The sequence below is a fragment of the Coregonus lavaretus genome (genome assembly GCF_964263955.1).
Source record: "Coregonus lavaretus genome assembly, chromosome: 31".
Taxonomy (NCBI): Eukaryota; Metazoa; Chordata; class Actinopteri; order Salmoniformes; family Salmonidae; genus Coregonus; species Coregonus lavaretus.
In genome coordinates, this window is record NC_140018.1 from 778443 (window position 1) to 805942 (window position 27500).

Consider the following 27500-nt stretch of genomic DNA (forward strand, 5'->3'; position numbering starts at 1 on the left):
TAGTTAGTTTTAAGGCTAGTTAGCAGGGTCAGGGCTAGTTAGTTTTAAGGCTAGTTAGCAGGGTCAGGGCTAGTTAGTTTTAAGGCTAGTTAGCAGGGTCAGGGCTAGTTAGTTTTAAGGCTAGTTAGCAGGGTCAGGGCTAGTTAGTTTGAAGGCTAGTTAGCAGGATCAGGGCTAGTTAGTTTTAAGGCTAGTTAGCAGGATCAGGGCTAGTTAGTTTGAAGGCTAGTTAGCAGGGTCAGGGCTAGTTAGTTTTAAGGCTAGTTAGCAGGGTCAGGGCTAGTTAGTTTTAAGGCTAGTTAGCAGGGTCAGGGCTAGTTAGTTTTAAGGCTAGTTAGCAGGGTCATGGCTAGTTAGTTTGAAGGCTAGTTAGCAGGGTCAGGGCTAGTTAGTTTGAAGGCTAGTTAGCAGGGTCAGGGCTAGTTAGTTTGAAGGCTAGTTAGCAGGGTCAGGGCTAGTTAGTTTGAAGGCTAGTTAGCAGGGTCAGGGCTAGTTAGTTTGAAGGCTAGTTAGCAGGATCAGGGCTAGTTAGTTTTAAGGCTAGTTAGCAGGATCATTGCTAGTTAGCAGGGTCAGGGCTAGTTAGTTTGAAGGCTAGTTAGCAGGGTCAGGGCTAGTTAGTTTGAAGGCTAGTTAGCAGGATCAGGGCTAGTTAGTTTTAAGGCTAGTTAGCAGGATCAGGGCTAGTTAGTTTGAAGGCTAGTTAGCAGGGTCAGGGCTAGTTAGTTTTAAGGCTAGTTAGCAGGGTCAGGGCTAGTTAGTTTTAAGGCTAGTTAGCAGGGTCAGGGCTAGTTAGTTTTAAGGCTAGTTAGCAGGGCCAGGGCTAGTTAGTTTGAAGGCTAGTTAGCAGGATCAGGGCTAGTTAGTTTGAAGGCTAGTTAGCAGGGTCAGGGCTAGTTAGTTTGAAGGCTAGTTAGCAGGGTCAGGGCTAGTTAGTTTGAAGGCTAGTTAGCAGGGTCAGGGCTAGTTAGTTTGAAGGCTAGTTAGCAGGGTCAGGGCTAGTTAGTTTTAAGGCTAGTTAGCAGGGTCAGGGCTAGTTAGTTTTAAGGCTAGTTAGCAGGGTCAGGGCTAGTTAGTTTGAAGGCTAGTTAGCAGGGTCAGGGCTAGTTAGTTTTAAGGCTAGTTAGCAGGATCAGGGCTAGTTAGTTTGAAGGCTAGTTAGCAGGGTCAGGGCTAGTTAGTTTGAAGGCTAGTTAGCAGGGTCAGGGCTAGTTAGTTTTAAGGCTAGTTAGCAGGGTCAGGGCTAGTTAGTTTTAAGGCTAGTTAGCAGGGTCAGGGCTAGTTAGTTTGAAGGCTAGTTAGCAGGATCAGGGCTAGTTAGTTTGAAGGCTAGTTAGCAGGGTCAGGGCTAGTTAGTTTGAAGGCTAGTTAGCAGGGTCAGGGCTAGTTAGTTTGAAGGCTAGTTAGCAGGGTCAGGGCTAGTTAGTTTGAAGGCTAGTTAGCAGGGTCAGGGCTAGTTAGTTTTAAGGCTAGTTAGCAGGGTCAGGGCTAGTTAGTTTTAAGGCTAGTTAGCAGGGTCAGGGCTAGTTAGTTTGAAGGCTAGTTAGCAGGGTCAGGGCTAGTTAGTTTGAAGGCTAGTTAGCAGGATCAGGGCTAGTTAGTTTGAAGGCTAGTTAGCAGGGTCAGGGCTAGTTAGTTTTAAGGCTAGTTAGCAGGGTCAGGGCTAGTTAGTTTTAAGGCTAGTTAGCAGGGTCAGGGCTAGTTAGTTTGAAGGCTAGTTAGCAGGGTCAGGGCTAGTTAGTTTTAAGGCTAGTTAGCAGGGTCAGGGCTAGTTAGTTTTAAGGCTAGTTAGCAGGGTCAGGGCTAGTTAGTTTGAAGGCTAGTTAGCAGGGTCAGGGCTAGTTAGTTTGAAGGCTAGTTAGCAGGGTCAGGGCTAGTTAGTTTGAAGGCTAGTTAGCAGGGTCAGGGCTAGTTAGTTTGAAGGCTAGTTAGCAGGGTCAGGGCTAGTTAGTTTGAAGGCTAGTTAGCAGGATCAGGGCTAGTTAGTTTTAAGGCTAGTTAGCAGGATCAGGGCTAGTTAGCAGGGTCAGGGCTAGTTAGTTTTAAGGCTAGTTAGCAGGGTCAGGGCTAGTTAGTTTGAAGGCTAGTTAGCAGGATCAGGGCTAGTTAGTTTTAAGGCTAGTTAGCAGGATCAGGGCTAGTTAGTTTGAAGGCTAGTTAGCAGGGTCAGGGCTAGTTAGTTTTAAGGCTAGTTAGCAGGGTCAGGGCTAGTTAGTTTTAAGGCTAGTTAGCAGGGTCAGGGCTAGTTAGTTTTAAGTCTAGTTAGCAGGGTCAGGGCTAGTTAGTTTGAAGGCTAGTTAGCAGGATCAGGGCTAGTTAGTTTGAAGGCTAGTTAGCAGGGTCAGGGCTAGTTAGTTTGAAGGCTAGTTAGCAGGGTCAGGGCTAGTTAGTTTGAAGGCTAGTTAGCAGGGTCAGGGCTAGTTAGTTTGAAGGCTAGTTAGCAGGGTCAGGGCTAGTTAGTTTTAAGGCTAGTTAGCAGGGTCAGGGCTAGTTAGTTTTAAGGCTAGTTAGCAGGGTCAGGGCTAGTTAGTTTGAAGGCTAGTTAGCAGGGTCAGGGCTAGTTAGTTTTAAGGCTAGTTAGCAGGATCAGGGCTAGTTAGTTTGAAGGCTAGTTAGCAGGGTCAGGGCTAGTTAGTTTGAAGGCTAGTTAGCAGGGTCAGGGCTAGTTAGTTTTAAGGCTAGTTAGCAGGGTCAGGGCTAGTTAGTTGCCTCCTATCTACACAAAATTACTCATCATACAAAATTAATTTGCAAGACTAGCCACCTCCTCTAATTACCTGGCTCCATCTGCACCTTTGTTTAAGAAACTCAATATCTTGTCTATTTACGAGATTAATGTACGCCAATGATGCACTTTCATCTACTCATACCTCCCAGACAGTTTACCCAAACCCTTCAATGGATTCTTCCTGGTTCATTCTGAAATCCATCTACTGTATATAATACAAGACACTGTGATAACCTTCACCCTCCCCACTACCTAACATAGTCTCTATCAGATATAGAGGTACCACACTCCCTCAATAACTTCAAGAGAAGACTGGGGGTCAGCCTGATCAACCAAACTACTCAGTAATCTCCTCCATGAAGACTGGGGGATCAGCCTGATGAACCAAAGTCCTCAGTAATCTCCTCCATGAAGACTGGGGGTCAGCCTGATGAACCAAACTACTCAGTAATCTCCTCCATGAAGATTGGGGGATCAGCCTGATGAACCAAAGTCCTCAGTAATCTCCTCCATGAAGACTGGGGGTCAGCCTGATGAACCAAACTACTCAGTAATCTCCTCCATGAAGACTGGGGGTCAGCCTGATGAACCAAACTACTCAGTAATCTCCTCCATGGAGACTGGGGGTCAGCCTGATGAACCAAACTACTCAGTAATCTCCTCCATGAAGACTGGGGGATCAGCCTGATGAACCAAACTACTCAGTAATCTCCTCCATGAAGACTGGGGATCAGCCTGATGAACCAAACTACTCAGTAATCCCCTCCATGAAGACTGGGGGTCAGCCTGATGAACCAAACTACTCAGTAATCTCCTCCATGAAGACTGGGGGTCAGCCTGATGAGCCAATCTACTCAGTAATCTCCTCCATGAAGACTGGGGGATCAGCCTGATGAACCAAACTACTCAGTAATCTCCTCCATGAAGACTGGGGGGTCAGCCTGATGAACCAAACTACTCAGTAATCTCCTCCATGAAGACTGGGGGATCAGCCTGATGAACCAAACTACTCAGTAATCTCCTCCATGAAGACTGGGGGATCAGCCTGATGAACCAAACTACTCAGTAATCTCCTCCATGAAGACTGGGGGTCAGCCTGATGAACCAAACTACTCAGTAATCTCCTCCATGAAGACTGGGGGGTCAGCCTGATGAACCAAACTACTCAGTAATCTCCTTCATATAGCCAAACTCACACACTCACATGCACACACACATTTAAACAAAACAACTATCGTTTTTTTTTGTTGTGATGGCTGATCAATTAATTTATACATTTATAATTAGTAGGTTTTGTTATCTGTTTTAACAAACCTTTTTTATTTTTGTACTTATGTATTGTATATAGTTTTTTTGTGATGTGGTTTTCATGTACACTGAGGGAAAAAAGTATTTGATCCCCTGCTGATTTTGTACGTTTGCCCACTGACAAAGAAATTATCAGTCTATAATTTTAATGGTAGGTTTATTTGAACAGTGAGAGACAGAATAACAACAAAAAAATCCAGAAAAACGCATGTCAAAAATTTTATAAATTGATTTGCATTTTAATGAGGGAAATAAGTATTTCACTGTAGCTAAAATTGCCCCTTTCCTAAATTAGCCATGGATGGAGATAGGGATTTTGACTTTTGGTTTTACTTAATTCTCTGCACTGGCCAATGTTTATAATGGCGATTCTGATCCAACCATAAATTCATACATTGTGCCTCTGACCTGAGAGGATGGAAGTTCAATATGTAGCTAGATGTAGTAGGCCACCCCCCTAGAGGAAGTAGGGTAATGTTAACTAGCTGGCTAATGAAAGGAAGTTAGGCTAGGGAGTAAGCATTTTAGCCAGGAAGTTCAATATGTAGATACACACACGCACACATAAATCTGAACCATTGACATGCACATCATATTTAGCTTACGTTGATTGGACTAAATCGTTTTTGGTATCTTTTAGTTGTCACTGTATTAGACTAAGCACAGGTGATTAGATTATCAAATCAAATCAAATGTTATTGGCCACATGCACCGAATACAACAGGTGCAGACATTATAGTGAAATGCTTACTTACAGCCCTTAACCAACAGTGCATTAATTTTTTTATAAAAAAGTAAAATAAAACAACAAAAAAGTGTTGAGAAAAAAAGAGCAGAAGTAAAATAAAATAACAGTAGGGAGGCTATATATACAGGGGGGTACCGGTGCAGAGTCAATGTGCGGGGGCACCGGCTAGTTGAGGTAGTTGAAGTAATATGTACATGTGGGTAGAGTTAAAGTGACTATGCATAAATAATTAACAGAGTAGCAGCAGCGTAAAAAGGATGGGGTGGGGGGGGGGGGGGCAGTGCAAATAGTCCGGGTAGCCATGATTAGCTGTTCAGGAGTCTTATGGCTTGAGGGTAGAAGCTGTTGAGAAGTCTTTTGGACCTAGAGAAGTCTTTTGGACCTAGATGTTGAAATGTTGAAGTTGAAATGGTGCTGGAATAGTGGAGGCAGCTCCTGTTTTCTTTGCGACTTGCGGTAACTCTCCGGTGTTCTAAATCAATAGTTGTTTAGTAGTCTGGAAAATGTCAGAAATATGAAACTTGCTTGACCATGCTGTGGGTCATGTAACTGTTTGTTACATGCAATATGCCTTGTGGACTTCACCGGACAGATGTTGGGGGTACACATGTACATGTTTTTTTGCTCTCCGGTTTTGTGACGAAACAAAGGTGTGGTTGAGTTTATTCTGCCACTGTGTCTTCTCATTGTCTCGGCCTTAGGTTTATTTATCACGGTGTCAAGGCACATGAACTAACAGGTTATAGAGCAAACAACGCAATTATCACAACACAGAGGTTATAATATGGCGTTTTGAAGGGGGGACTTGGATTCCACAGTTATTATTATCCAGGCTCTGTCGCAGCCGGCCGCGACCGGGAGACTCATGGGCGGCGCACAATTGGCCCAGCGTTGTCCAGGGTAGGGGAGGGAATGGCCGGCAGGGATGTAGCTCAGTTGATAGAGCATGGCGTTTGCAACGCCAGGGTTGTGGGTTCGATTCCCACGGGGGGCCAGTATAAAAAAATATGTATTCACTAACTGTAAGTCGCTCTGGATAAGAGCGTCTGCTAAAATGTAAATGTATTTTACCCATGCACTGCTACTGGTCAGGGCTAGTCAGTTTTAAGCTCAGACTACCAAAGTTTTCATCATTGAAAGAGAGTTCAAAAGACTCTGCATTTCGTGTACTTAAGCCTAGTGTCAAAGACGGAGACCGACAGTTAAATGCAGTGTCCACTTTTCCCCAGTATCAATAAATGATCCACAAAGTCTGGGTCCAGCCCTGAAACTTCATGGGCTCAAATGAGGATAGATTTTAAAAGGAACAAGCTAAGCCAGCTGAAACCTAAAAGCCATGACAACATCACATTTAAGATCAGGTTGAATTATTCACACTTCCATAATGCATTAAGAAGCCAGGCCAAATGTTTTCAACTCTTTCAAACTGACATTTTAAACTGTCATTTTTAAATGTTAACCCAATCCAATGCCTGGGGAATATACATCTAAAATACACTTTGGATAGTGTTTTTGGATAGTGTGTGACATGGCATTTCATTTGACACTGACGATACACAATCTACAGTGATTTACATTTAACATTTAAGTCACTTAGCAGATGCTCTTATCCAGAGCGACTTACAAATTGGTGATGTATCTGGCAATCTGCTTTCATATCCCGTTGTCCACATACAACCCGCTTTTTAAACAATATGGATGCAACCCTGGGTAGCTAGCCATTATATAGAAGCTGATTGGCTGAATACATTTACATTTTAGTCATTTAACAGACGCTCTTATCCAGAGCGACTTACAGTTAGTGAATACATATATATATATTTTTTATACTGGCCCCCCGTGGGAATCGAACCCACAACCCTGGCGTTGCAAACGCCATTCTCTATCAACTGAGCTACATCCCTGCCGGCCATTCCCTCCCCTACCCTGGACGACGCTGGGCCAATTGTGCGCCGCCCATGAGTCTCCCGCGACAGAGCCTGGATTCGAACCAGGATCTCTAGTGGCACAGTTAGCACTGCGATGCAGTGCCTTAGACCACTGCGCCACTCAGGAGTGGGGCACGAGGTGGTTAGAGTTGTCAACAAAATCAGCATGACAGAAATATGATGCCATGTTTTTGAACTACAGGTAATTTAATTGAGAAGATAAAGCGATCTGTGCATTTGAACAAATAAATACACCTACAGTGCCTTCGGAAAGAATTCAGACCTCTTGACATTTTCCACATTTTGTTACGTTACAGCCTTATTCTAAAATTGATTAAATAAATAAAAAATGCTCAGCAATCTACACACAATACCCCAAAATGACAAAGAAAAAACGTGTTTGTAGCAATTTTTGAAAATGTATTTAAAAAATATATATATATTCAGACCCTTTGCTATGAGACTCGAAATTGAGCTCTGGTGCATCTTGTTTCCATTGATCATCCTTGAGATGTTTCTACAACTTGATTGGAGTCCACCTGTGGTAAATTCAATGAATTGGATATGATTTGGAAAGGCACACACGCCTGTCTATATAAGGTCCCACCGTTGACAGTTTATGTCAGAGCAAAAACCAAGTCATGAGGTTGAAGGAATTGTCCGTAGAGCTTCTAAACAGGATTGTGTCGAGGCACAGATCTGGGAAAGGGTACCAAAAAATTTCTGCAGCATTGAAGGTCCCCAAGAACACAGTGGCCTCCATCATTCTTAAATGGAAGAATGAGTAATCGGGGGAGAAGGGCCTTGGTCAGGGAGGTGACCAAGAACCCAATGGTCACTCTGACAGAGCTCCAGAGTTCCTCTGTGGAGATGGTAAAACCTTCCAGAAGGACAACCACCTCTGCAGCACTCCACCAATCAGGCCTTTATGGTAGAGTGGCCAGATGGAAGCCACTCCTCAGTAAAATGTGCGTGACAGCCTGCTTGGAGTTTGCCAAAAAGCACCTAAAGACACAAGATTCTCTGGTCTGATGAAACCAAGATTAAACTCTTTGGTCTGAATGCTAAGCGTCACCTCTGGAGGAAACCTGGCACCATCCCTATGGTGAAGCATGACGTTGGCAGCATCATGCTGTGGGGATGTTTTCAGCGGCAGAGACTGGGAGACCAGTCAGGATTGAGGCAAAATGAACGGAGCAAAGTACAGAGAGATCCTTGATGAAAACCTGCTCCAGAGCGCTCAGGATCTCAGACTGGGGGCGACGACCCTAAGCACACAGCCAAGACAACGCAGGAGTGGCTTCGGGACAAGTCTCAATGTCCTTGAGTGGCCCAGCCAGAGCCCGGACTTGAACCCGATCAAACATCTCTGGAGAAACCTGAAAATAGCTGTGCAGCAACGCTCCAACCAACCTGACAGAGCTTGAGAGGATCTGCAGAGAAGAATGGGAGAAACTCCCCAAATACAGGTGTGCCAAGCTTGTAGCGTCATACCCAAGAAGACTCAAGGCTGTAATCGCTGCCAAAGGTGCTTCAACAAAGTAATGAGTAAAGGGTCTGAATACTTATGTGAATGTGATATTTCTGTTTTTTATTTATTTTTATAAATTAGCAAACATTTCTAAAACCCTGTGTTTGCATTGTCATTATGGGGTATTGTGTGTAGATTGATGAGGGGAAAAAAATGATTTATTCAATTTTAGAACAAGGCTGTAACGTGACAAAACGTGGAAAAAGTCAAGGGGTCTGTATTTCATTTTTGCATGTCAAAAACCGACCACTGCTGCACATGCTACCACCGTTTTGAACAGATTAGATTATACTATTTAGAACGAGCAGCCAGCTCACAGAAGAAAGAGTGCACCAGGATAGCTAGCTAACACAATGTCACAAACCATGATGCGCTAGCTGGTTAACTTTCATTCTGAAATAACTTCATATTTCTGAGTTAGTCAGATATTAGTTTAGAAAGACTTGAAATTGGAAAGGGAGCTAACTAGCTAGCAAGCTACCAGCTAGCTCTAGCTAGCAAGCTGCTTATCAAAAGGTAGATGGCTAACTGGTTAATTTCACAAAATAATTGACCAAACTATTTCGAAATGTTTCTGTAACTGGCTAATTCCTTTGAACATGTCGTTGTGATACACCCGGTTTTATGCTGTTTTAGTCCAAACATGTCGCCATGTCACCTACTGTAGAACCTTATAAACAACATCAGGGGAAACAACTTTAGGAGACGGTCCTGGCGCTTGCTGGACTTTCTTGGGCGCACTGACGCCTTCTTCACAACAATTGAACCTCTCTCCTTGAAGTTCTTGATGATCCGATAAATGGTGCAATCTTACTAGCACCAATATCCTTGCCTGTGAAGCCCTTTTTGTGCAAAGCAATGATGACGGCACGTGTTTTCTTGCAGGTAACCATGGTTAACAGAGGAAGAACAATGATTTCAAGCACCACCCTCATTTTAAAGCTTCCAGTCTGTTATGCTAACTCAATCAGCATGACAGAGTGATCTCCAGCCTTGTCCTCGTCAACACTCTCACCTGTGTTAACGAGAGAATCACTGACAAGATGGCAGCTGGTCCTTTTGTGGCAGGGCTGAAATGCAGTGGAAATGTTTTTTGGGGATTAAGTTCATTTTCATGGCAAAGAGGGACTTTGCAATTAATTGCAATTCATCTGATTACTCTTCATGGCATTCTGGAGTATATGCAAATTGCCATCATCAAAACTGAGGCAGCAGACTTTGTGAAAATTAGTATTTGTGTCATTCTCAAAACTTTTGACCACGACTGTACTGAAATCATAGAAATTCAAGTCAGGTTCCAAGTCCTTTCTATAGATTATATTTCTATAATATTCTAGCAGCCATCTTGGGATCGTTCTGGGATCAATCCGGGACCCAAAAGAAAAGGAAAACAAACAAACAGAAAGAAAGAAAGAATCCGGCCCTGCCTCTATTACCCACGAGGCATTGTGATTGATTGTAGTCTTTAACAGCGCTTCTAGCTGTTCTTCTGATCTTCTGTTCATTTGTGAGAGACTTAAGTCTCGATCTGCTCCCCCACTCACCTTAACAACCCCTCGTGCTGTCTGTCTCATATAAAAGATAAGATCTGCTCCCCCACTCACCTTAACAACCCCTCGTGCTGTATGTCTCATATAAAAGATAAGAGCCGCTCCGCTACTGAAAACGACCTCCCATTATCACACATTGGGGATACGATCCAAATGGTACCCTATTCCCCCCACAGAGCCCTGGTCAAACGTAGTGCACTATATAAGGAATAGGGTGCCATGGGAGAGAAAGAGGAAAGAGGTGTCTCCGGGTATTTTCCAACCTGTAAACATTTAGTGAAATTTGATGTGAGCGGGAGGTGAGCTGTCATTTCTCAAATGTGTGTGCAGATCGCTGTACACTCCTGACCACGCACTGACAAGTATTTCCGGGATTGTACACTCCTGATTACGCATTAACAAGGATTTCTGGGATCGTACACTCACGATTATTGTTGCATTAACGTAATCTGACATTTTCGGGTCTGTAAACTGCGAGACTACCAGAGCCAGCCAGTGACGAGCTCCGGGGGGCTCCAAGCTTGGGAAGTATGTAGCCAGTCCGGCAGCCCATGGCCCAGCTCACCCAGACAGTCCCTGTCAGCTACGCCATCAGCTCGTAGCTCAGAGGTAGATTTGAATGTAATCGTTATTTCAGAGACGTGTTGTCTATTATAGTTTCAAAGCATATAATGTGTGTCTGCCAGCCTGGTCCCAGATCTGTCGTCTTGCCAACTACTATAGTCATTGTTATGCCAAGCATGTTTGACAATGATCAAAAGATATGGCAAGATGGGCACAAACAAGATCTGGGAACCGGCTATTTATCTCTTGGTATTGTTTCTCAAGGTGACTATGTTGAGGTCATTATGACAATGAGAAGCCTGGTGTATGCTGTTTGTGTGTGCTTCACTCATAAACTCCTCCTCTGGATGAGTTCAACGAGGGGCCCTTTCCCATCAAGGAGGTGACCTCTGGATGAGTTCAACGAGGGGCCCTTTCCCATCAAGGAGGTGACCTCTGGATGAGTTCAACGAGGGGCCCTTTCCCATCAAGGAGGTGACCTCTGGATGAGTTCAACGAGGGGCCCTTTCCCATCAAGGAGGTGACCTCTGGATGAGTTCAACGAGGGGCCCTTTCCCATCAAGGAGGTGACCTCTGGATGAGTTCAACGAGGGGCCCTTTCCCATCAAGGAGGTGACCTCTGGATGAGTTCAACGAGGGGCCCTTTCCCATCAAGGAGGTGACCTCTGGATGAGTTCAACGAGGGGCCCTTTCCCATCAAGGAGGTGACCTCTGGATGAGTTCAACAAGGGGCCCATTCCCATCAAGGAGGTGACCTCTGGATGAGTTCAACAAGGGGCCCATTCCCATCAAGGAGGTGACCTCTGGATGAGTTCAACGAGAGGCCCTTTCCCATCAAGGAGGTGACCTCTGGATGAGTTCAACGAGGGGCCCATTCCCATCAAGGGGGTGACCTCTGGATGAGTTCTACGAGGGGCCCATTCCCATCAAGGAGGTGACCTTTGCTCACCTCAATGACAACATCAAGGAGCCCTTCCTGGCCAAGATGTGCATCGAGTTGGAGGAGATCTTCACGTCCTGGGGAGGGTAGCCACTGTAGGTCAACGGCCCAGCAATGTAGCCATGAAGTGCTTTGAAAGGCTGGTCATGGCTCACATCAACACCATTATCCCAGAAACCCTAGACCCACTCCAATTTGCATACCGCCCCAACAGATCCATAGATGATGCAATCTCTATTGCACTCCACACTGCCCTTTCCCACCTGGACAAGAGGAACACCTACGTGAGAATGCTATTAATTGACTACAGCTCAGCGTTCAACACCATAGTGCCCTCAAAGCTCATCACTAAGCTAAGGACCCTCAGACTAAACACCTCCCTCTGCAACTGGATCCTGGACTTCCTGACAGGCCGCCCCCAGGTGGTAAGGGTAGGTAACAACACATCTGCCACGCTGATCCTCAACATGGGGGTCCCTCAGGGTTGCATGCTCAGTCCCCTCCTGTACTCCCTGTTCACCCATGACTGCATGGCCAGGCACGACTCCAACACCATCATTAAGTTTCCAGACGACACAACAGTGGTAGGCCTGATCACCGACAACGATGAGACAGCCTATAGGGAGGAGGTCAGAGACCTGGCCGTGTGGTGCCAGGATAACAACCTCTCCCTCAACATGATCAAGACAAAGGAGATTATTTTGGACTACAGGAAAAGGAGGACCGAGCACGCCTCCATTCTCATCAACGGGGCTAACTTTTTCAAAAAGAAACACGCCTCCATTCTCATCAACGGGGCTAACTTTTTCAAACAGAAATGTGCATCCTGTAGCACTAACTCCAAAAAGTTTTGGGACACTGTAAAGTCCATGGAGAATAAGAGCACTTCCTCCCAGTTGCCCACTGCACTGAGGCTAGGAAACACTATCACCACCGATAAATCTACAATAATCGAGAATTTCAACAAGCATTTTGCTACGGCTGGCCATGCTTTCCACCTGGCTACCACTACCCCGGCCACCAACTCTGCACCCTCTGCTGCAACTTGCCCTGACCTAGAGTATGTGGACAACTACAAATACCTAGGTGTCTGGTTAGACTGTAAACTCTCCTTCCAGACTCACATTAAGAATCTCCAATCCAAAGTTAAATCTAGAATTGGCTTCCTATTTCACAACAAAGCCTCCTTCACTCATGCTGCCAAACATGCCCTCGTAAAACTGACTATCCTACCGATCATTGACTTTGGCGATGTCATTTACAAAATAGCCTCCAACACTCTACTCAGTAAATTGGATGTAGTCTATCACAGTGCCATCCGTTTTGTCTCCAAAGCCCCATACGCTACCCACCACTGTGACCTGTACGCTCTTGTTGGCTGGTCTTCACTACATGTTCGTCGTCAAACCCACTGGCTCCAGGCCATCTATAAATCACTGCTAGGCAAATCCCTGCCTTATCTTAGCTCATTGGTCACCATAGCAGCACCCACCCGTAGTCTGCGCTCCAGCAGGTATATCTCACTGGTCATCCCCAAAGCCAACACCTCCTTTGGCCGCCATTCCTTCCAGTTCTCTGCTGCCAATGACTGGAATGAATTGCAAAAATCTCTGAAGCTGGAGACACTTATCTCCCTCAATAACTTTAAGCATCAGTTGTCAGAGCAGCTTACCGATCACTGCACCTGTACACAGCCCATCTGTAATTAGCCCACCCAACTACCTCATCCCTATATTGTCATTTATTTTGCTATTTTGCACCCCAGTATCTCTATTTGCACATAATCTCTTGCACATCTAGCATTCCAGTGTTAATACTAATTGTAATTATTTTGCACTATGGTCTATTTATTGCCTTACCTCCATAACTTTTTTCTTTTTTTGGGGGGGGGGAATGGATCAGCTTAATATTGCAGATAGATTGTATCTTCTATCAATGTAATTGTCTGCATCACTTCCAATCCCCCATGTTTTTTATATTTTTTATATATATATTCCCCTTTATTACTTTTCAACCCCACCATCCTTTCCCTACTTGGAGTAAATTAGTGAACAACAACGCCCAGGCCTCTACTTCCGGTCTATACTTACTATCTACACCTTATGGACAGAGTTAATTTTACAATAATTCTATATATATATATATATATATATATATATATATATATATATATATATATATATATATATTATTTTTTTGCTTCTGAACTTCTTCTACTCTCAACCTCTCCGATCATTTTCATGATGTCCATCCGGTTTGCTTCTAAATGCCATATCTTTCTAACTGTGCTCTTTCCCAAAAGCTCCCAACATACAACCTATATACTTATTATGGACACAGTATGCTTACATTATTAGCTATCTTTGTTATTATTTGTTGTTATTTGTTATTAGTCCCATCCTTCAACTCTATTCAATACCTCCCATCTATCTCTTAACACCATCCATATAGGAATTCTATTTGCCATATATATTTCAACTGTACTGTGATGTTTTACAAAAGTTCTGAACCTTTCTATTCTCATTGCTTCTACAGATTGTGAATTAAAAATAAACATTTTTGCTAAAAGTATTATTATATTATTGATTGATTGACTATGACTTTTCAGATCACCCAGTAATGCTATCTGCAAGGTTAGTTCCAGGTAAATATTGCAATCCTTTAGCCATTCCTGCACCTGTGTCCAACAACAAGCTACAAATGGACAGAACCAAAACAAATGATCTAATGATTCTATCTCTTCACAGCAAAATCTGCAGAGCTGGGAAGATTGTATCCCCCATATAAATAACATTCTATTGGTAGCAAGAATTTTATATAATAATTTAAATTGAAAGATTCTAATTTTTGAATCCGGTGTCGTTTTGCGTGTCAGTTCATAAACACTATGCCATGGGATCGGTACGTCAAAGATCTCTTCCCAACTATTTTGCAATCTATATGGGACGGCTGTCAATCCTTTGGTCCTTAAGTGAAACTGATATACTTTTTTATTTATCACAGTTTTCCTTAACCAATTATGTTCTTTAATGCAAGGCCGACAGACAAGTTCCTTACTTTCTCCCCCTTCAACTTTCCTCTTCCACTTTTGCGGTAAGGCTGCAATTATTTGGTTGTAATTTTGGGTAGAGCAGACATTTCCATATGTTTTTGTTAGCTGCATGTGCGACATAACTCCACCAGTCCTACCGATGATATCATTTACGAAGATTATACCTTTTTTAAACATTCTGTCAAAAAATAAAGGTTTTTTGTCAATTAGTATATTTGAATTTAACCACAATATTTGTTGCATTATTTGTTCTGTCGTTTCTGGAGGATTAAATTGAAATTGCAACCAACTTTCTATGGCTTGTTTTAGAAATAGTGACAATTGGGAGATTATTTCCTTTTCAAATAACCTCCATAACTTGCTACATTTGCACACACTGTATATAGATTTTCTGTTGTATTTTTTGACTTTATGTATTTTTACCCCATATGTAACTCTGTGTTGTTGTTTTTATCGCACTGCTTTGCATTACATTTTAGTCATTTAGCAGACGCTCTTATCCAGAGCGACTTACAGGAGCAATTAGGGTTAAGTGCCTTGCTCAAGGGCACATCGACAGATTTTTCACCTAGTCGGCTCAGGGATTAGAACCAGCGACCTTTCAGTTACTGGCACAACGCTCTTAACCACTAAGCTACCTGCCGCCCCAGGCTTTATCTTGGCCAGGTCGCAGTTGTAAATGAGAACTTGTTCTCAACTGGCTTACCTGGTTAAATAAAGGTGAAATAAATAAATAAATAAATAAATAAAAAAAGTGGAGCAGGTTGAGAGCTTCAAGTTCCTTGGTGTCCACATCACCAACAAACTATCATGGTCCAAACACACCAAGACAGTCGTGAAGAGGGCATGACAAAGCCTATTCCCCCTCAGGAGACTGAAAAGATTTGGCATGGGTCCTCAGATCCTCAAAAAGTTATACAGCTGCACCATCGAGAGCATCCTGACTGGTTGCATCACTGCCTGGTATGGCAACTGCTCGGCCTCCGACCGGAAGGCACTACAGAGGGTAGTGCGTACGGCCCAGTACATCACTGGGGCCAAACTTCCTGCCATCCAGGACCTCTATACCAGGCGGTGTCAGAGGAAGGCCCTAAAAATGGTCATAGACCGTTCTCTTTGCTACCGCACGGCAAGAGGTACCGGAGTGCCAAGTCTAGGTCCAAAAGGCTTCTTAACAGCTTCTACCCCCAAGCCATAAGACTCCTGAACAGCTAATCAAATGGCTACCCGGACTATTTGCATGGGCGGCAGGTAGCTTAGTGGGTAAGAGCGTTGTGCCAGTAACCGAAAGGTCGCTGGTTCTAATCCCCGAGCCAACTAGGTGAAAAGTCTGTCGATGTGCCCTTGAGCAAGGCACTTAACCCTAATTGCTCCTGTAAGTCGCTCTGGATAAGAGCGTCTGCTAAATGACAAAACAAAAAAAAAAACAAAAAAAATTGTCCTCCCCCCAACCCACCTCCTCTTTTACGCTGCTGCTACTCTCTGTTTATTATCTATGCACAGTCACTTTAACTCTACCTACATGTGCATATTACCTCAATTACCTTGACTAACCGGTGCCCCCGCACATTGACTCTGTACCAGTACCCCCCTGTATATAGCCTCCCTACTGTTATTACATCGACTAACACATTGCCTCTGTACCGGTACCCCCCTGTATATAGCCTCCCTACTGTTATTACATCGACTAACACATTGCCTCTGTACCGGTACCCCCCTGTATATAGCCTCCCTACTGTTATTACATCGACTAACACATTGCCTCTGTACCGGTACCCCCCTGTACATAGCCTCGCTACTGTTATTTTACTGCTGCTCTTTAATTATTATTTTATATATTTTTTTATTTACACTTATTTTTCTTACAACTGCATTGTTGGTTAAGGGCTTGTAAGTAAGCATTTCACTGTAAGGTCTACACCTGTTGTATTCGGCGCATGTGACAAATAACATTTGATTTGATTTGATTCAAGACCCCTATTACAGGGGTCGTCCCCCGTAGCCCCCTACTGCCCCCTTCCATCCTAACGAGCCCTCTTGCAGACAGGGACAGAGAGAGGGACAGGGACAGAGAGAGGGACAGGGACAGAGAGAGGGACAGGGACAGAGAGAGGGACAGAGACAGAGAGAGGGACAGAGACAGAGACAGAGACAGAGACAGAGAGAGGGACAGAGAGAGGGACAGGGACAGAGAGCGGGACAGAGACAGAGAGAAGAACAGGGACAGAGAGAGGGACAGAGACAGAAAGAGGAACAGGGACAGAGAGAGGGACAGAGACAGAGAGAGGAACAGGGACAGAGAGAGGGACAGAGACAGAAAGAGGAACAGGGACAGAGAGAGGGACAGAGACAGAGAGAGGGACAGAGACAGAGAGAGGGACAGGGACAGAGAGAGGAACAGAGACAGAGAGAGGAACAGGGACAGAGAGAAGAACAGAGACAGAGAGAGGGACAGGGACAGAGAGAGGAACAGGGACAGAGAGAGAAACAGGGACAGAGAGAGGAACAGGGACAGAGAGAGGGACAGAGACAGAGAGAGGGACAGAGACAGAGAGAGGGACAGAGACAGAGAGAGGGACAGAGAGAGGGACAGGGACAGAGAGAGGAACAGGGACAGAGAGAGGGACAGAGACAGAAAGAGGAACAGGGACAGAGAGAGGGACAGAGACAGAGAGAGGGACAGAGACAGAGATAGAAACAGGGACAGAGAGAGGGACAGAGACAGAAAGAGGAACAGGGACAGAGAGAGGGACAGAGACAGAGAGAGGGACAGAGACAGAGAGAGGAACAGGGACAGAGATAGAAACAGGGACAGAGAGAGGGACAGGGACAGAGAGAGGGACAGAGACAGAGAGAGGGACAGATATTTAGGAGGGTGCCGGCGGGATGACATTGCCAGCAGTAAGATTTGAGTTACATTTCCAAACAGACAAAGGCTGTAGTTTTGAAATGATATGTCACTTTCTATTTTCAGACAAAAAAAAAAACATTTGGTCAGAAATGTCAGGACCCAAAAAAACAACCGGTCGGAGTTGAACAAGTTAACACGTTTTTGTTCTGAATGTATAACGTGAAAGTGAAATTGGATGTTTTGAAAAGGTAGCATTGTACAGTAACGGTATCTTTTGTAAACCAGCCTAAAGATTGTTTTAGTGTAGCCTACTGCAGCTGGGGTAGAAAATTAGCAATAATATTAGCTCGCATTTTCTAGCTAGCATTTTTATCACCTAGTACACACACCCTGCAGTGCACGTTGTCAGGAAACCTGAGAGACGCTGTTCCCAGGTACGTTTTCCTGAATACTCAACCCGATCACGCCGGGTTTCCAGACCCGTTCATGTCGTCTGAACACCAACCCGTTAGTTTCCCAACGTTCACGCAGGGTGTGCCAAAGCCGTGTATGAGTTATACGCCATTGATAACTCCCGAAAACTGTTCGTTTTGCGGGAAAGTGATCTGGAATTTTCCACCCAGAAATCTGTCTTTAAATGCAGTCTTAGGTTGGGGCTTAAAACATGTTAATTGCAGTCATTTAGGTTAAAGAGCTCTGCCTAAATGGAGAGAGCCAGGGAAATATACCCTGGACTTGTATTCAGCTTTATTTTTTCATATCTGGTTATTTTCTTACCGGGTAATTTCTTTAAATGCAGATACAACTGATCTCAAGTCAGTCCATACATCACTACATGTATAACTGATCTCAAGTCAGTCCATATATCACTACATTTATAACTGATCTCAAGTCAGTCCATACATCACTACATTTATAACTGATCTCAAGTCAGTCCATACATCACTACATTTATAACTGATCTCAAGTCAGTCCATACACCACTACATTTATAACTGATCTCAAGTCAGTCCATACATCACTACATTTATAACTGATCTCAAGTCAGTCCATACACCACTACATTTATAACTGATCTCAAGTCAGTCCATACATCACTACATTTATAACTGATCTCAAGTCAGTCCATACATCACTACATTTATAACTGATCTCAAGTCAGTCCATACATCACTACATTTATAACTGATCTCAAGTCAGTCCATACACCACTACATTTATAACTGATCTCAAGTCAGTCCATACATCACTACATTTATAACTGATCTCAAGTTCAGTCCATACATCACTACATTTATAACTGATCTCAAGTCAGTCCATACACCACTACATTTATAACTGATCTCAAGTCAGTCCATACATCACTACATTTATAACTGATCTCAAGTCAGTCCATACATCACTACATTTATAACTGATCTCAAGTCAGTCCATACACTTATTTTTATTTTACTATACTTTACCTACAGTTACTTTCTTAAACTATTAGTGGATAGACGTGACCTTAAGTATAGAAATTAGATTTACAGTTTTTGAGATAAAATAAAATGTAAAACAATGTAAGCATTACCTTGAGAACGCATAATCAAGGCCATCCTCCTGTGAATAGAAAGGGAACAAATACAACCCCATGAGACTAAATGTACTATAATAATAATAATAATAATAATAATAATAATAATAAGAAGAAGAAGCCATTTAGCAGACGCTTTTATCCAAAGCGACTTACAGTCATGTGCGCATACATTTTTACGTATGGGTGGTCCCGGGGATCGAACCCACTACCCTGGGCGTTACAAGCGCCGTGCTCTACCAGCTGAGCTACAGAGGACCACCACTATAGTATGTATCAATACAACCCCATGATACTAAATGTACTATAGTATGTATCAATGTGCAGGCAATATAACTTACAAACTGTAACATCGGAATAACAAAATACGGTACCAGTATTAATTCTACTGTGTACACCTCCTCAGTGCAACATATTGTGAAATAGCTTCACCAACACAGCTTCAATCAAATAGTGCAGTGATGTTTTTTTTGATTAAGTGAATTACCAAGAGCTGCAGAGCAGTATTTCAGCTCTACACTGTTTTCAATCTACACTGAGTGTACAAAACATTAAGAACACATGCTCTTTCCATGACATAGACTGACCAGGTGAATCCAGGTGAAAGCTACGATCCCTTATTGATGTCACTTGTTAAGTCCACTTCAAATCAGTGTAGATGAAAGGGAGGAGACAGGTTAAATAATAATTTTTAAGTCATGAATTGAGACATGAATTGTGTATGTGTGCCATTCAGAGGGTGAATAGGCAATATAAAATATTTAAGTGCCTTTGAACGGGGTATGGTAGTAGGTGCCAGGCGCACCAGTTAGTGTCAAGAACTGCAACCCTGCTGGGTTTTTCACGCTCAATAGTTTCCCGTGTGTATCAACAATGATCTACCACCCAAAGGACATCCAGCCAACTTGACACAACTGTGGGAAGTCAACATGGGCCAGCATCCCTGTGGAACGCTTTCGACACCTTGTAGAGTCCACGCCCCGACGAATTGAGGCTGTTTTGAGGGAAAAAGGGGGGGAGCAACTCAATATTAGGAAGGTGTTCCTAATGTTTGATACACTCAGTGTATATCTGTATAACAATATTTTAAATCAATATTAGTTTGTCAATAATATTGCACTGGTTTGTGACATACGGTCAAATTTAGAATACTAAAAGAGACATATTTCAGATACATCCTCTGGGTTCTCATATATTTCTCGACATCCCCAATCAGTGGAGGAAAAAGTAGCATATTCTCTGGTACAGGAATACGTGGTGGAACTTTCAATAAAGAATATTCAATAAAATTGATTGAAAGAGATGTGAAGAGAGAGGGGTAAAGAGAGAGAGAGAGAGAGACTTTATAATGTAGCTGCGATGGACTAGTTGATGAGATGTGGTTACTCTCATCAAACAGTCGGACATGTATCGGATGAGTATTTAACATTCAAAGGAAAAGGCTGCCACCTAGTGGTGAGTATATGTCAACACAGCTGCATAACACTCGTGTTTTGGAGTAAACAGAACATGCACCTAACCACTGATTCAGGGTCAGCTATCTTAACTTGATGTTAAGTTTAGGATTTGTGAAGCATAAACTAGTACTTAGGGGTGACCTCTACACCTTAATAATGTTATAGCATATGGACCTTTCAAAAATAACCCCCTTGTCTTAAAGCCTGTAGTAGTGAAGATTATGTTACCCACCTCTATTATAATCGAGGGCATGTCTAATGCGGACAGGGGCGGACTGGCCATATGGCATTTCTGGCAAGAGCCAGATGGGCTGGTACATTTGTAGCCTAGTGGGCCTGTCTAACTTGGGTTTGTTGTGCAAAATTATCATTATCTGGTTAATAATGGGGGCCGGTGTATTAGAAATGCCATGGCCGATATTTGGTCCCAGTCCGTCCCCTGAATGGCTTCATGTCATTGTCATCCTTTATCTCTAAACAATATCATATTATATAACTAGGCTGGTTAGACCAATCAGAGGCCTGGAACCCAAGGTCGCGACCTACCCAGGAGTCGTGTTTGATTGGTGGTTTCCGGGCGGGTTTGTTGCGGGGTGAGCTGAACGACATGGAGAAGAATGGCCGTCTCAGTTTCTCTTCCTTCTCCAGGGGCTGGTGCTTCTCTGAGTCTAAGACAGAGAGCGACAGGGGGGGGGAAGGAGTGAGGGAGGGAGGGAGGTTACAGGAGAGAGAGATAGAGAGAAAGGTAGGGAGGGGAGAGGTAGAGATAAAGAGAGAGAGAGAGAGGTAGAGAGAGAGAAAGAGGCTCATCTTTTGTTGTCCCTTTGACTCTGCGTCACAGGACAGAGTAGATCAATGAAAGCCCATGGGCCATGGCCATCACAGCAGTAGAATTTTAATGACCTGAAACTTTCAACTGTAGTGATCAGGCCAAGTCCCCCGAGGCGTTCCTGCACCACTATAGCAGAATCTCAAGCTGTCTCCCCTGAAGCCATGAGCACCGGGAGGACAGCGGAGTAGAGAGTAGCTAAATAACTTACCTCAAGCGCAGTGAGTGTGTCTTACAGAGGGCTCTACGTCTGCACACTCCCTGCCGTGCTAGAGTTGAGCAGCAAAGGCTTCAGTAACAATAGCTGTCAAGGTCATACAGGAAGAGTACCAGGAAGTTGACCTACCTGAGACACAGTGTGTGTTTGTCTTCTCTGTCTGTCCATCGCTGACAGAACACGAGCAGCACGTCCTGGCCTTCTTACTTTTATCTGAGGACAGAGAGGAGAAGTGAAGAGAAGAGAAGAGAAGAGTGTCTGACCTTAAAGGGAAGAATCTCTGCACACTTAGATCAACAGCATTAACAGCATTAATGACCTACCTTCCTGACCTAACGTTAGAGTTAGTACTCACCTTCCTGAGCTAACGTTAGAGTTAGTACTCACCTTCCTGAGCTAACGTTAGAGTTAGTACTCACCTTCCTGACCTAACGTTAAAGTTAGTACTCACCTTCCTGAGCTAACGTTAGAGTTAGTACGGACCTTCCTGAGCTAACGTTAGAGTTAGTACTCACCTTCCTGAGCTAACGTTAGAGTTAGTACTCACCTTCCTGAGCTAACGTTAGAGTTAGTACTCACCTTCCTGAGCTAACGTTAGACTTAGTACTCACCTTCCTGAGCTAACGTTAGAGTTAGTACTCACCTTCCTGAGCTAACGTTAGAGTTAGTACTCACCTTCCTGAGCTAACATTAGACTTAGTACTCACCTTCCTGAGCTAACGTTAGAGTTAGTACTCACCTTCCTGAGCTAACGTTAGAGTTAGTACTCACCTTCCTGAGCTAACGTTAGAGTTAGTACTCACCTTCCTGACCTAACGTTAAAGTTAGTACTCACCTTCCTGAGCTAACGTTAGAGTTAGTACGGACCTTCCTGAGCTAACGTTAGAGTTAGTACTCACCTTCCTGAGCTAACGTTAGAGTTAGTACTCACCTTCCTGAGCTAACGTTAGAGTTAGTACTCACCTTCCTGAGCTAACGTTAGAGTTAGTACTCACCTTCCTGAGCTAACGTTAGAGTTAGTACGGACCTTTCTGAGCTAACGTTAGAGTTAGTACGGACCTTTCTGAGCTAACGTTAGAGTTAGTACGGACCTTCCTGAGCTAACGTTAGAGTTAGTACTCACCTTCCTGAGCTAACGTTAGAGTTAGTACTCACCTTCCTGAGCTAACGTTAGAGTTAGTACTCACCTTCCTGAGCTAACGTTAGAGTTAGTACTCACCTTCCTGAGCTAACGTTAGAGTTAGTACTCACCTTCCTGAGCTAACGTTAGAGTTAGTACTCACCTTCCTGAACTAACGTTAGAGTTAGTACTCACCTTCCTGAGCTAACGTTAGAGTTAGTACTCACCTTCCTGAGCTAACGTTAGAGTTAGTACTCACCTTCCTGAGCTAACGTTAGACTTAGTACGGACCTTCCTGAGCTAACGTTAGAGTTAGTACTCACCTTCCTGAGCTAACGTTAGAGTTAGTACTCACCTTCCTGAGCTAACGTTAGAGTTAGTACTCACCTTCCTGAGCTAACGTTAGAGTTAGTACTCACCTTCCTGAGCTAACGTTAGACTTAGTACTCACCTTCCTGAGCTAACGTTAGACTTAGTACTCACCTTCCTGAGCTAACGATAGAGTTAGTACTCACCTTCCTGAGCAATCTCCCACAGGTCCAGAGCTACTTTGAAGGCCTGGGCTACTGTTAGCGTCACAGCCTGAGCCTGTCAATGACAGATCACACAACCTCAGAGAATAACACACTCTGATTGGCTACATCTTCACACAACCTCAGGGAATAACACACTCTGATTGGCTACATCTTCACACACCCTCAGAGAATAACACACTCTGATTGGCTACATCTTCACACAACCTCAGAGAATAACACACTCTGATTGGCTACATCTTCACACAACCTCAGGGAATAACACACTCTGATTGGCTACATCTTCACACAACCTCAGAGAATAACACACTCTGATTGGCTACATCTTCACACAACCTCAGGGAATAACACACTCTGATTGGCTACATCTTCAAAGAACCTCAGGGAATGACACATGGCTCTGAACTATATCTTCAGAGCGGTGTCTACCATAGTTAAACTGTCCCTGATTCAGAGCGGTGTCTAGCATAGTTAAACTGGCCCTGATTCAGAGCGGTGTCTACCATACTTAAACTGGCCCTGATTCAGAGCGGTGTCTACCATAGTTAAACTGGCCCTGATTCAGAGCGGTGTCTACCATAGTTAAACTGGCCCTGATTCAGAGCGGTGTCTACCATAGTTAAACTGGCCCTGATTCAGGGCGGTGTCTACCATAGTTAAACTGGCCCTGATTCAGAGCGGTGTCTACCATAGTTAAACTGGCCCATACTGTTAGAGTTTAAGCAAATATTCAGTAAACATGATCATACATGCACTACCCACTGTTACCACAAGATGGGGCCACACATCAGCATTTTTACTGCAGTCTATATCTAAAGAAAGGGAGGTTGGTCTTCTATTGAAAAACCTGGTGTCTTATGAAGTCATGTGAATAAACTTCTTAATTTATTCAAGGTCTTATTTCTGATATTCAGTGTCTAGGATCATTACTATCAAACAGAACGTTTAAATGATGACAGTAAGATGAGTGTCTTTTGAAAATATAAACTGTTGCTCACTTACGATTTTCTTCTTGTGGCAGAGGAAGGCGTGGCACTCAAGTGTCTCGTTGAACTGACTCTGGGAAACGTAGGCAAACACCTTGTCCTGAGTTTTATCTGCTGTGCAGTATGAGATTCTGCAGGAGGAGAAAAAAATACAACTCCCATCAACCAATGGGGTCTAGGGTATGGAAAAACATGACATAGAAAACATACCACAAACCTTACTTCACTGTCAAATAAAACCTCACTTCAATGTCAAATAAAACCTCACTTTATAAAAACTCTCTGGAGTGGCGCGGCAGGTAGCTCAGTGGTTAAGAGCGTTGTGCCAGTAACCGAAAGGTTGCTGGTTCTAATCCCCAAGCTGACTAGGTGAAAAATCTGTCGATGTGCCCTTGAGCAAGGCACTTAACCCTAACTGCTCCTGTAAAAATGAGTGATGAGGCGGCGCACAATTCGTCCAGGTTAGGGGAGTGTTTGGCCGGTCGGGATTTCCTTGTCTCATTGTGCTCTAGCGACTCCTTGTGGTGGGCCGGGCGCCTGCAAGCTGTCGTCAGTTGGACGGTGTTCCCTCTGACACATTGGTGCGGCTGGCTTCCGGGATAAGCGAGCAGTGTGTGAAGAAGCAGTGCGCCTTTTGCAGTTTCGGGGGACGCATGGCTCTTGTACTCACCTTCCTGAGCTAACGTTAGAGTTAGTACTCACCTTCCTGAGCTAACGTTAGAGTTAGTACTCACCTTCCTGAGCTAACGTTAGAGTTAGTACTCACCTTCCTGAGCTAACGTTAGAGTTAGTACTCACCGTACGGGAGTTGCAGCGATGAGACAAGACTGTAGCTACCAAATGGGTAAAACATGTATTTTATTTTATGGAGTGATGAATCACGCTTCACCATCTGGCAGTCCAACGGACGAATCTGGGTTTGGCGGATGCCAGGAGAACGCTACCTGCCCAATGTATAGTGCCAACTGTAAAGTTTGGTGGAGGAGGAATAATGGTCTGGGGTTGTTTTTCATGGTTCGGATTGGGCCCCTTAGTTCCAGTGAAGGGAAATCTTAACCCTACAGCATACAATGACATTCTAGACAATTCTGTGCTTCTAACTTTGTGGCAACAGTTTGGGGAAGGCCCTTTCCTGTTTCAGAGCGAGAGAGAGAGAGAGAGAGAGTGAGGGATAGAGAAAGACAGAGAGTGAGGGATAGAGAGAGAGAGAGAGAGAGAGAGTGATAGAGAAAGACAGACAGAGAGAGAGAGAGAAAGAAAGACAGAGAGAGAGAAACAGAGAAAGATAAAAGGAGAGAGAGAAATAGAAAGAGAGAAATAGAGACAGAGAGTGAGAAAGAGAGAGAGAGAGAGAGAGAGAGAGAGAGAGAGAGAGAGAGAGAGAGAGAGAGAGAGAGAGAGAGAGAGAGAAGAAAGACAGAGAGAGAGAGAGAAACAGAGAAAGATAAAAGGAGAGAGAGAGAGAGAGAAAGACACAGAGAGAGAGAAACAGAGAAAGATAAAAGGAGAGAGAGAAATAGAAAGAGAGAAATAGAAACAGAGAGTGAGAAGAGAGAGAGAGAGAGAGAGAGAGAGAGAGACAGAGAGAGAGAGAGAGACAGAGAGAGAGAGAGAGAGAGAGAGAGAGAGAGAGAGAAAGAGAGAGAGAGAGAGAGAGTGAGAGACAGAGAGAGAGAGAGAGAGACAGAGAGACAGAGAGAGAGAGAGAGAGAGTGAGAAAGAGAGAGAGAGAGAGCGAGAGAGTGAGAAAGAGAGAGAGAGAGAGTGAGTGAGAGAGAGAGAGAATATGATGATAGTTTTATACTCATAACTCCACTCTGCTCTTCCCAACCTGTTGCATATGCATGAGCAGCAGGCCAATCACAGCAGGGTGTGAGGGGAAATCTATGAATATGAATTAGGTCATATATCACAGATGGGCCAAAAAGTCTGCGTCCCAAACCCCTATGGGCCCTAGTCAAAAGCAGTGCACTACATGTACATAAGGAATAGGGTGCCATTTGGGATACAGACATTAAAGACAGAGCAGAGCAGAAATGAACTGAACACATCAGCTTTACGGTCTTGGAAACCTCATTACGGAATCTTATGTTGTCTTGTCAAAGACGTCAAACCTGTGAACGGGCTTAGAAACCAGTACCTCTGCACCGGTACCCCCCCCCCCCTGTATATATAGCCTCCCTACTGTTATTTTATTTTACTTCTGCTCTTTTTTTTCTCAACACTTTTTTTGTTGTTGTTTTATTTTTACTTTTTTGTTAAAAATAAATGCACTGTTGGTTAAGGGCTTGTAAGTAAGCGTTTCACTGTAATGTCTGCACCTGTTGTATTCGGCGCATGTGGCCAATAACATTTGATTTGATTTGATTTGAAGAAAGAGATTCATTACCAAGGGGCCATATCAAATCAAATCAAATCAAATCAAATCAAATTTTATTGGTCACATGCGCCGAATACAACAGGTGCAGACATTACAGTGAAATGCTTACTTACAGCCCTTAACCAACAGTGCATTTATTTTAAACAAAAAAGTAAGAATAAAACAACAACAAAAAAGTGTTGAGAAAAAAAAGAGCAGAAGTAAAAAATAAAGTGACAGTAGGGAGGCTATATATACAATAGAATAAAGTGACAGTAGGGAGGCTATATATACAGGGGGGTACCGTTGCATAGTCAATGTGCGGGGGCACCGGCTAGTTGAGGTAGTTGAGGTAATATGTACATGTGGGTAGAGTTAAAGTGACTATGCATAAATACTTAACAGAGTAGCAGCAGCGTAAAAAGGATGGGGTGGGGGGGCAGTGCAAATAGTCCGGGTAGCCATGATTAGCTGTTCAGGAGTCTTATGGCTTGGGGGTAGAAGCTGTTGAGAAGTCTTTTGGACCTAGACTTGGCACTCCGGTACCGCTTGCCGTGCGGTAGCAGAGAGAACAGTCTATGACTAGGGTGACTGGAGTCTTTGACAATTTTGAGGGCCTTCCTCTGACACCGCCTGGTATAGAGGTCCTGGATGGCAGGGAGCTTTGCCCCAGTGATGTACTGGGCCGTACGCACTACCCTCTGTAGTGCCTTGCGGTCAGAGGCCAAGCAGTTGCCATACCAGGCGGTGATGCAACCAGTCAGGATGCTCTCGATGGTGCAGCTGTAGAATTTTTTGAGGATCTGAGGACCCATGCCAAATCTTTTTAGTCTCCTGAGGGGGAATAGGCTTTGTCGTGCCCTCTTCACGACTGTCTTGGTGTGTTTGGACCATGATAGTTCGTTGGTGATGTGGACACCAAGGAACTTGAAGCTCTCAACCTGTTCCACTACAGCCCCGTCGATGAGAATGGGGGCGTGCTCAGTCCTCTTTTTTTTCCTGTAGTCCACAATCATCTCCTTTGTCTTGGTCACGTTGAGGGAGAGGTTGTTGTCCTGGCACCACACGGCCAGATCTCTGACCTCCTCCCTATAGGCTGTCTCATCGTTGTCGGTGATCAGGCCTACCACTGTTGTGTCGTCGGCAAACTTAATGATGGTGTTGGAGTCGTGCCTGGCCATGCAGTCATGGGTGAACAGAGAGTACAGGAGGGGACTGAGCACGCA

The 27500-nt window shown here is 44.0% G+C and overlaps 1 protein-coding gene across 1 annotated transcript in view; it reads right to left on the reverse strand.

Moving 5' to 3' along the window:
• The window catches only part of LOC311106735 (low density lipoprotein receptor adapter protein 1), a gene marked incomplete at both ends in the record, with an annotated part of 149668 nt that overhangs the window by 4763 nt on the left and 117405 nt on the right, over positions 1-27500 (reverse strand). The window contains 5 exons of the mRNA XM_084149135.1: positions 18771-18799; positions 20777-20898; positions 21406-21489; positions 22912-22984; positions 23932-24046. Coding sequence (XP_084005261.1) covers positions 18771-18799; positions 20777-20898; positions 21406-21489; positions 22912-22984; positions 23932-24046 — 423 coding nt within the window. The remainder of the gene's footprint in view (positions 1-18770; positions 18800-20776; positions 20899-21405; positions 21490-22911; positions 22985-23931; positions 24047-27500) is intronic.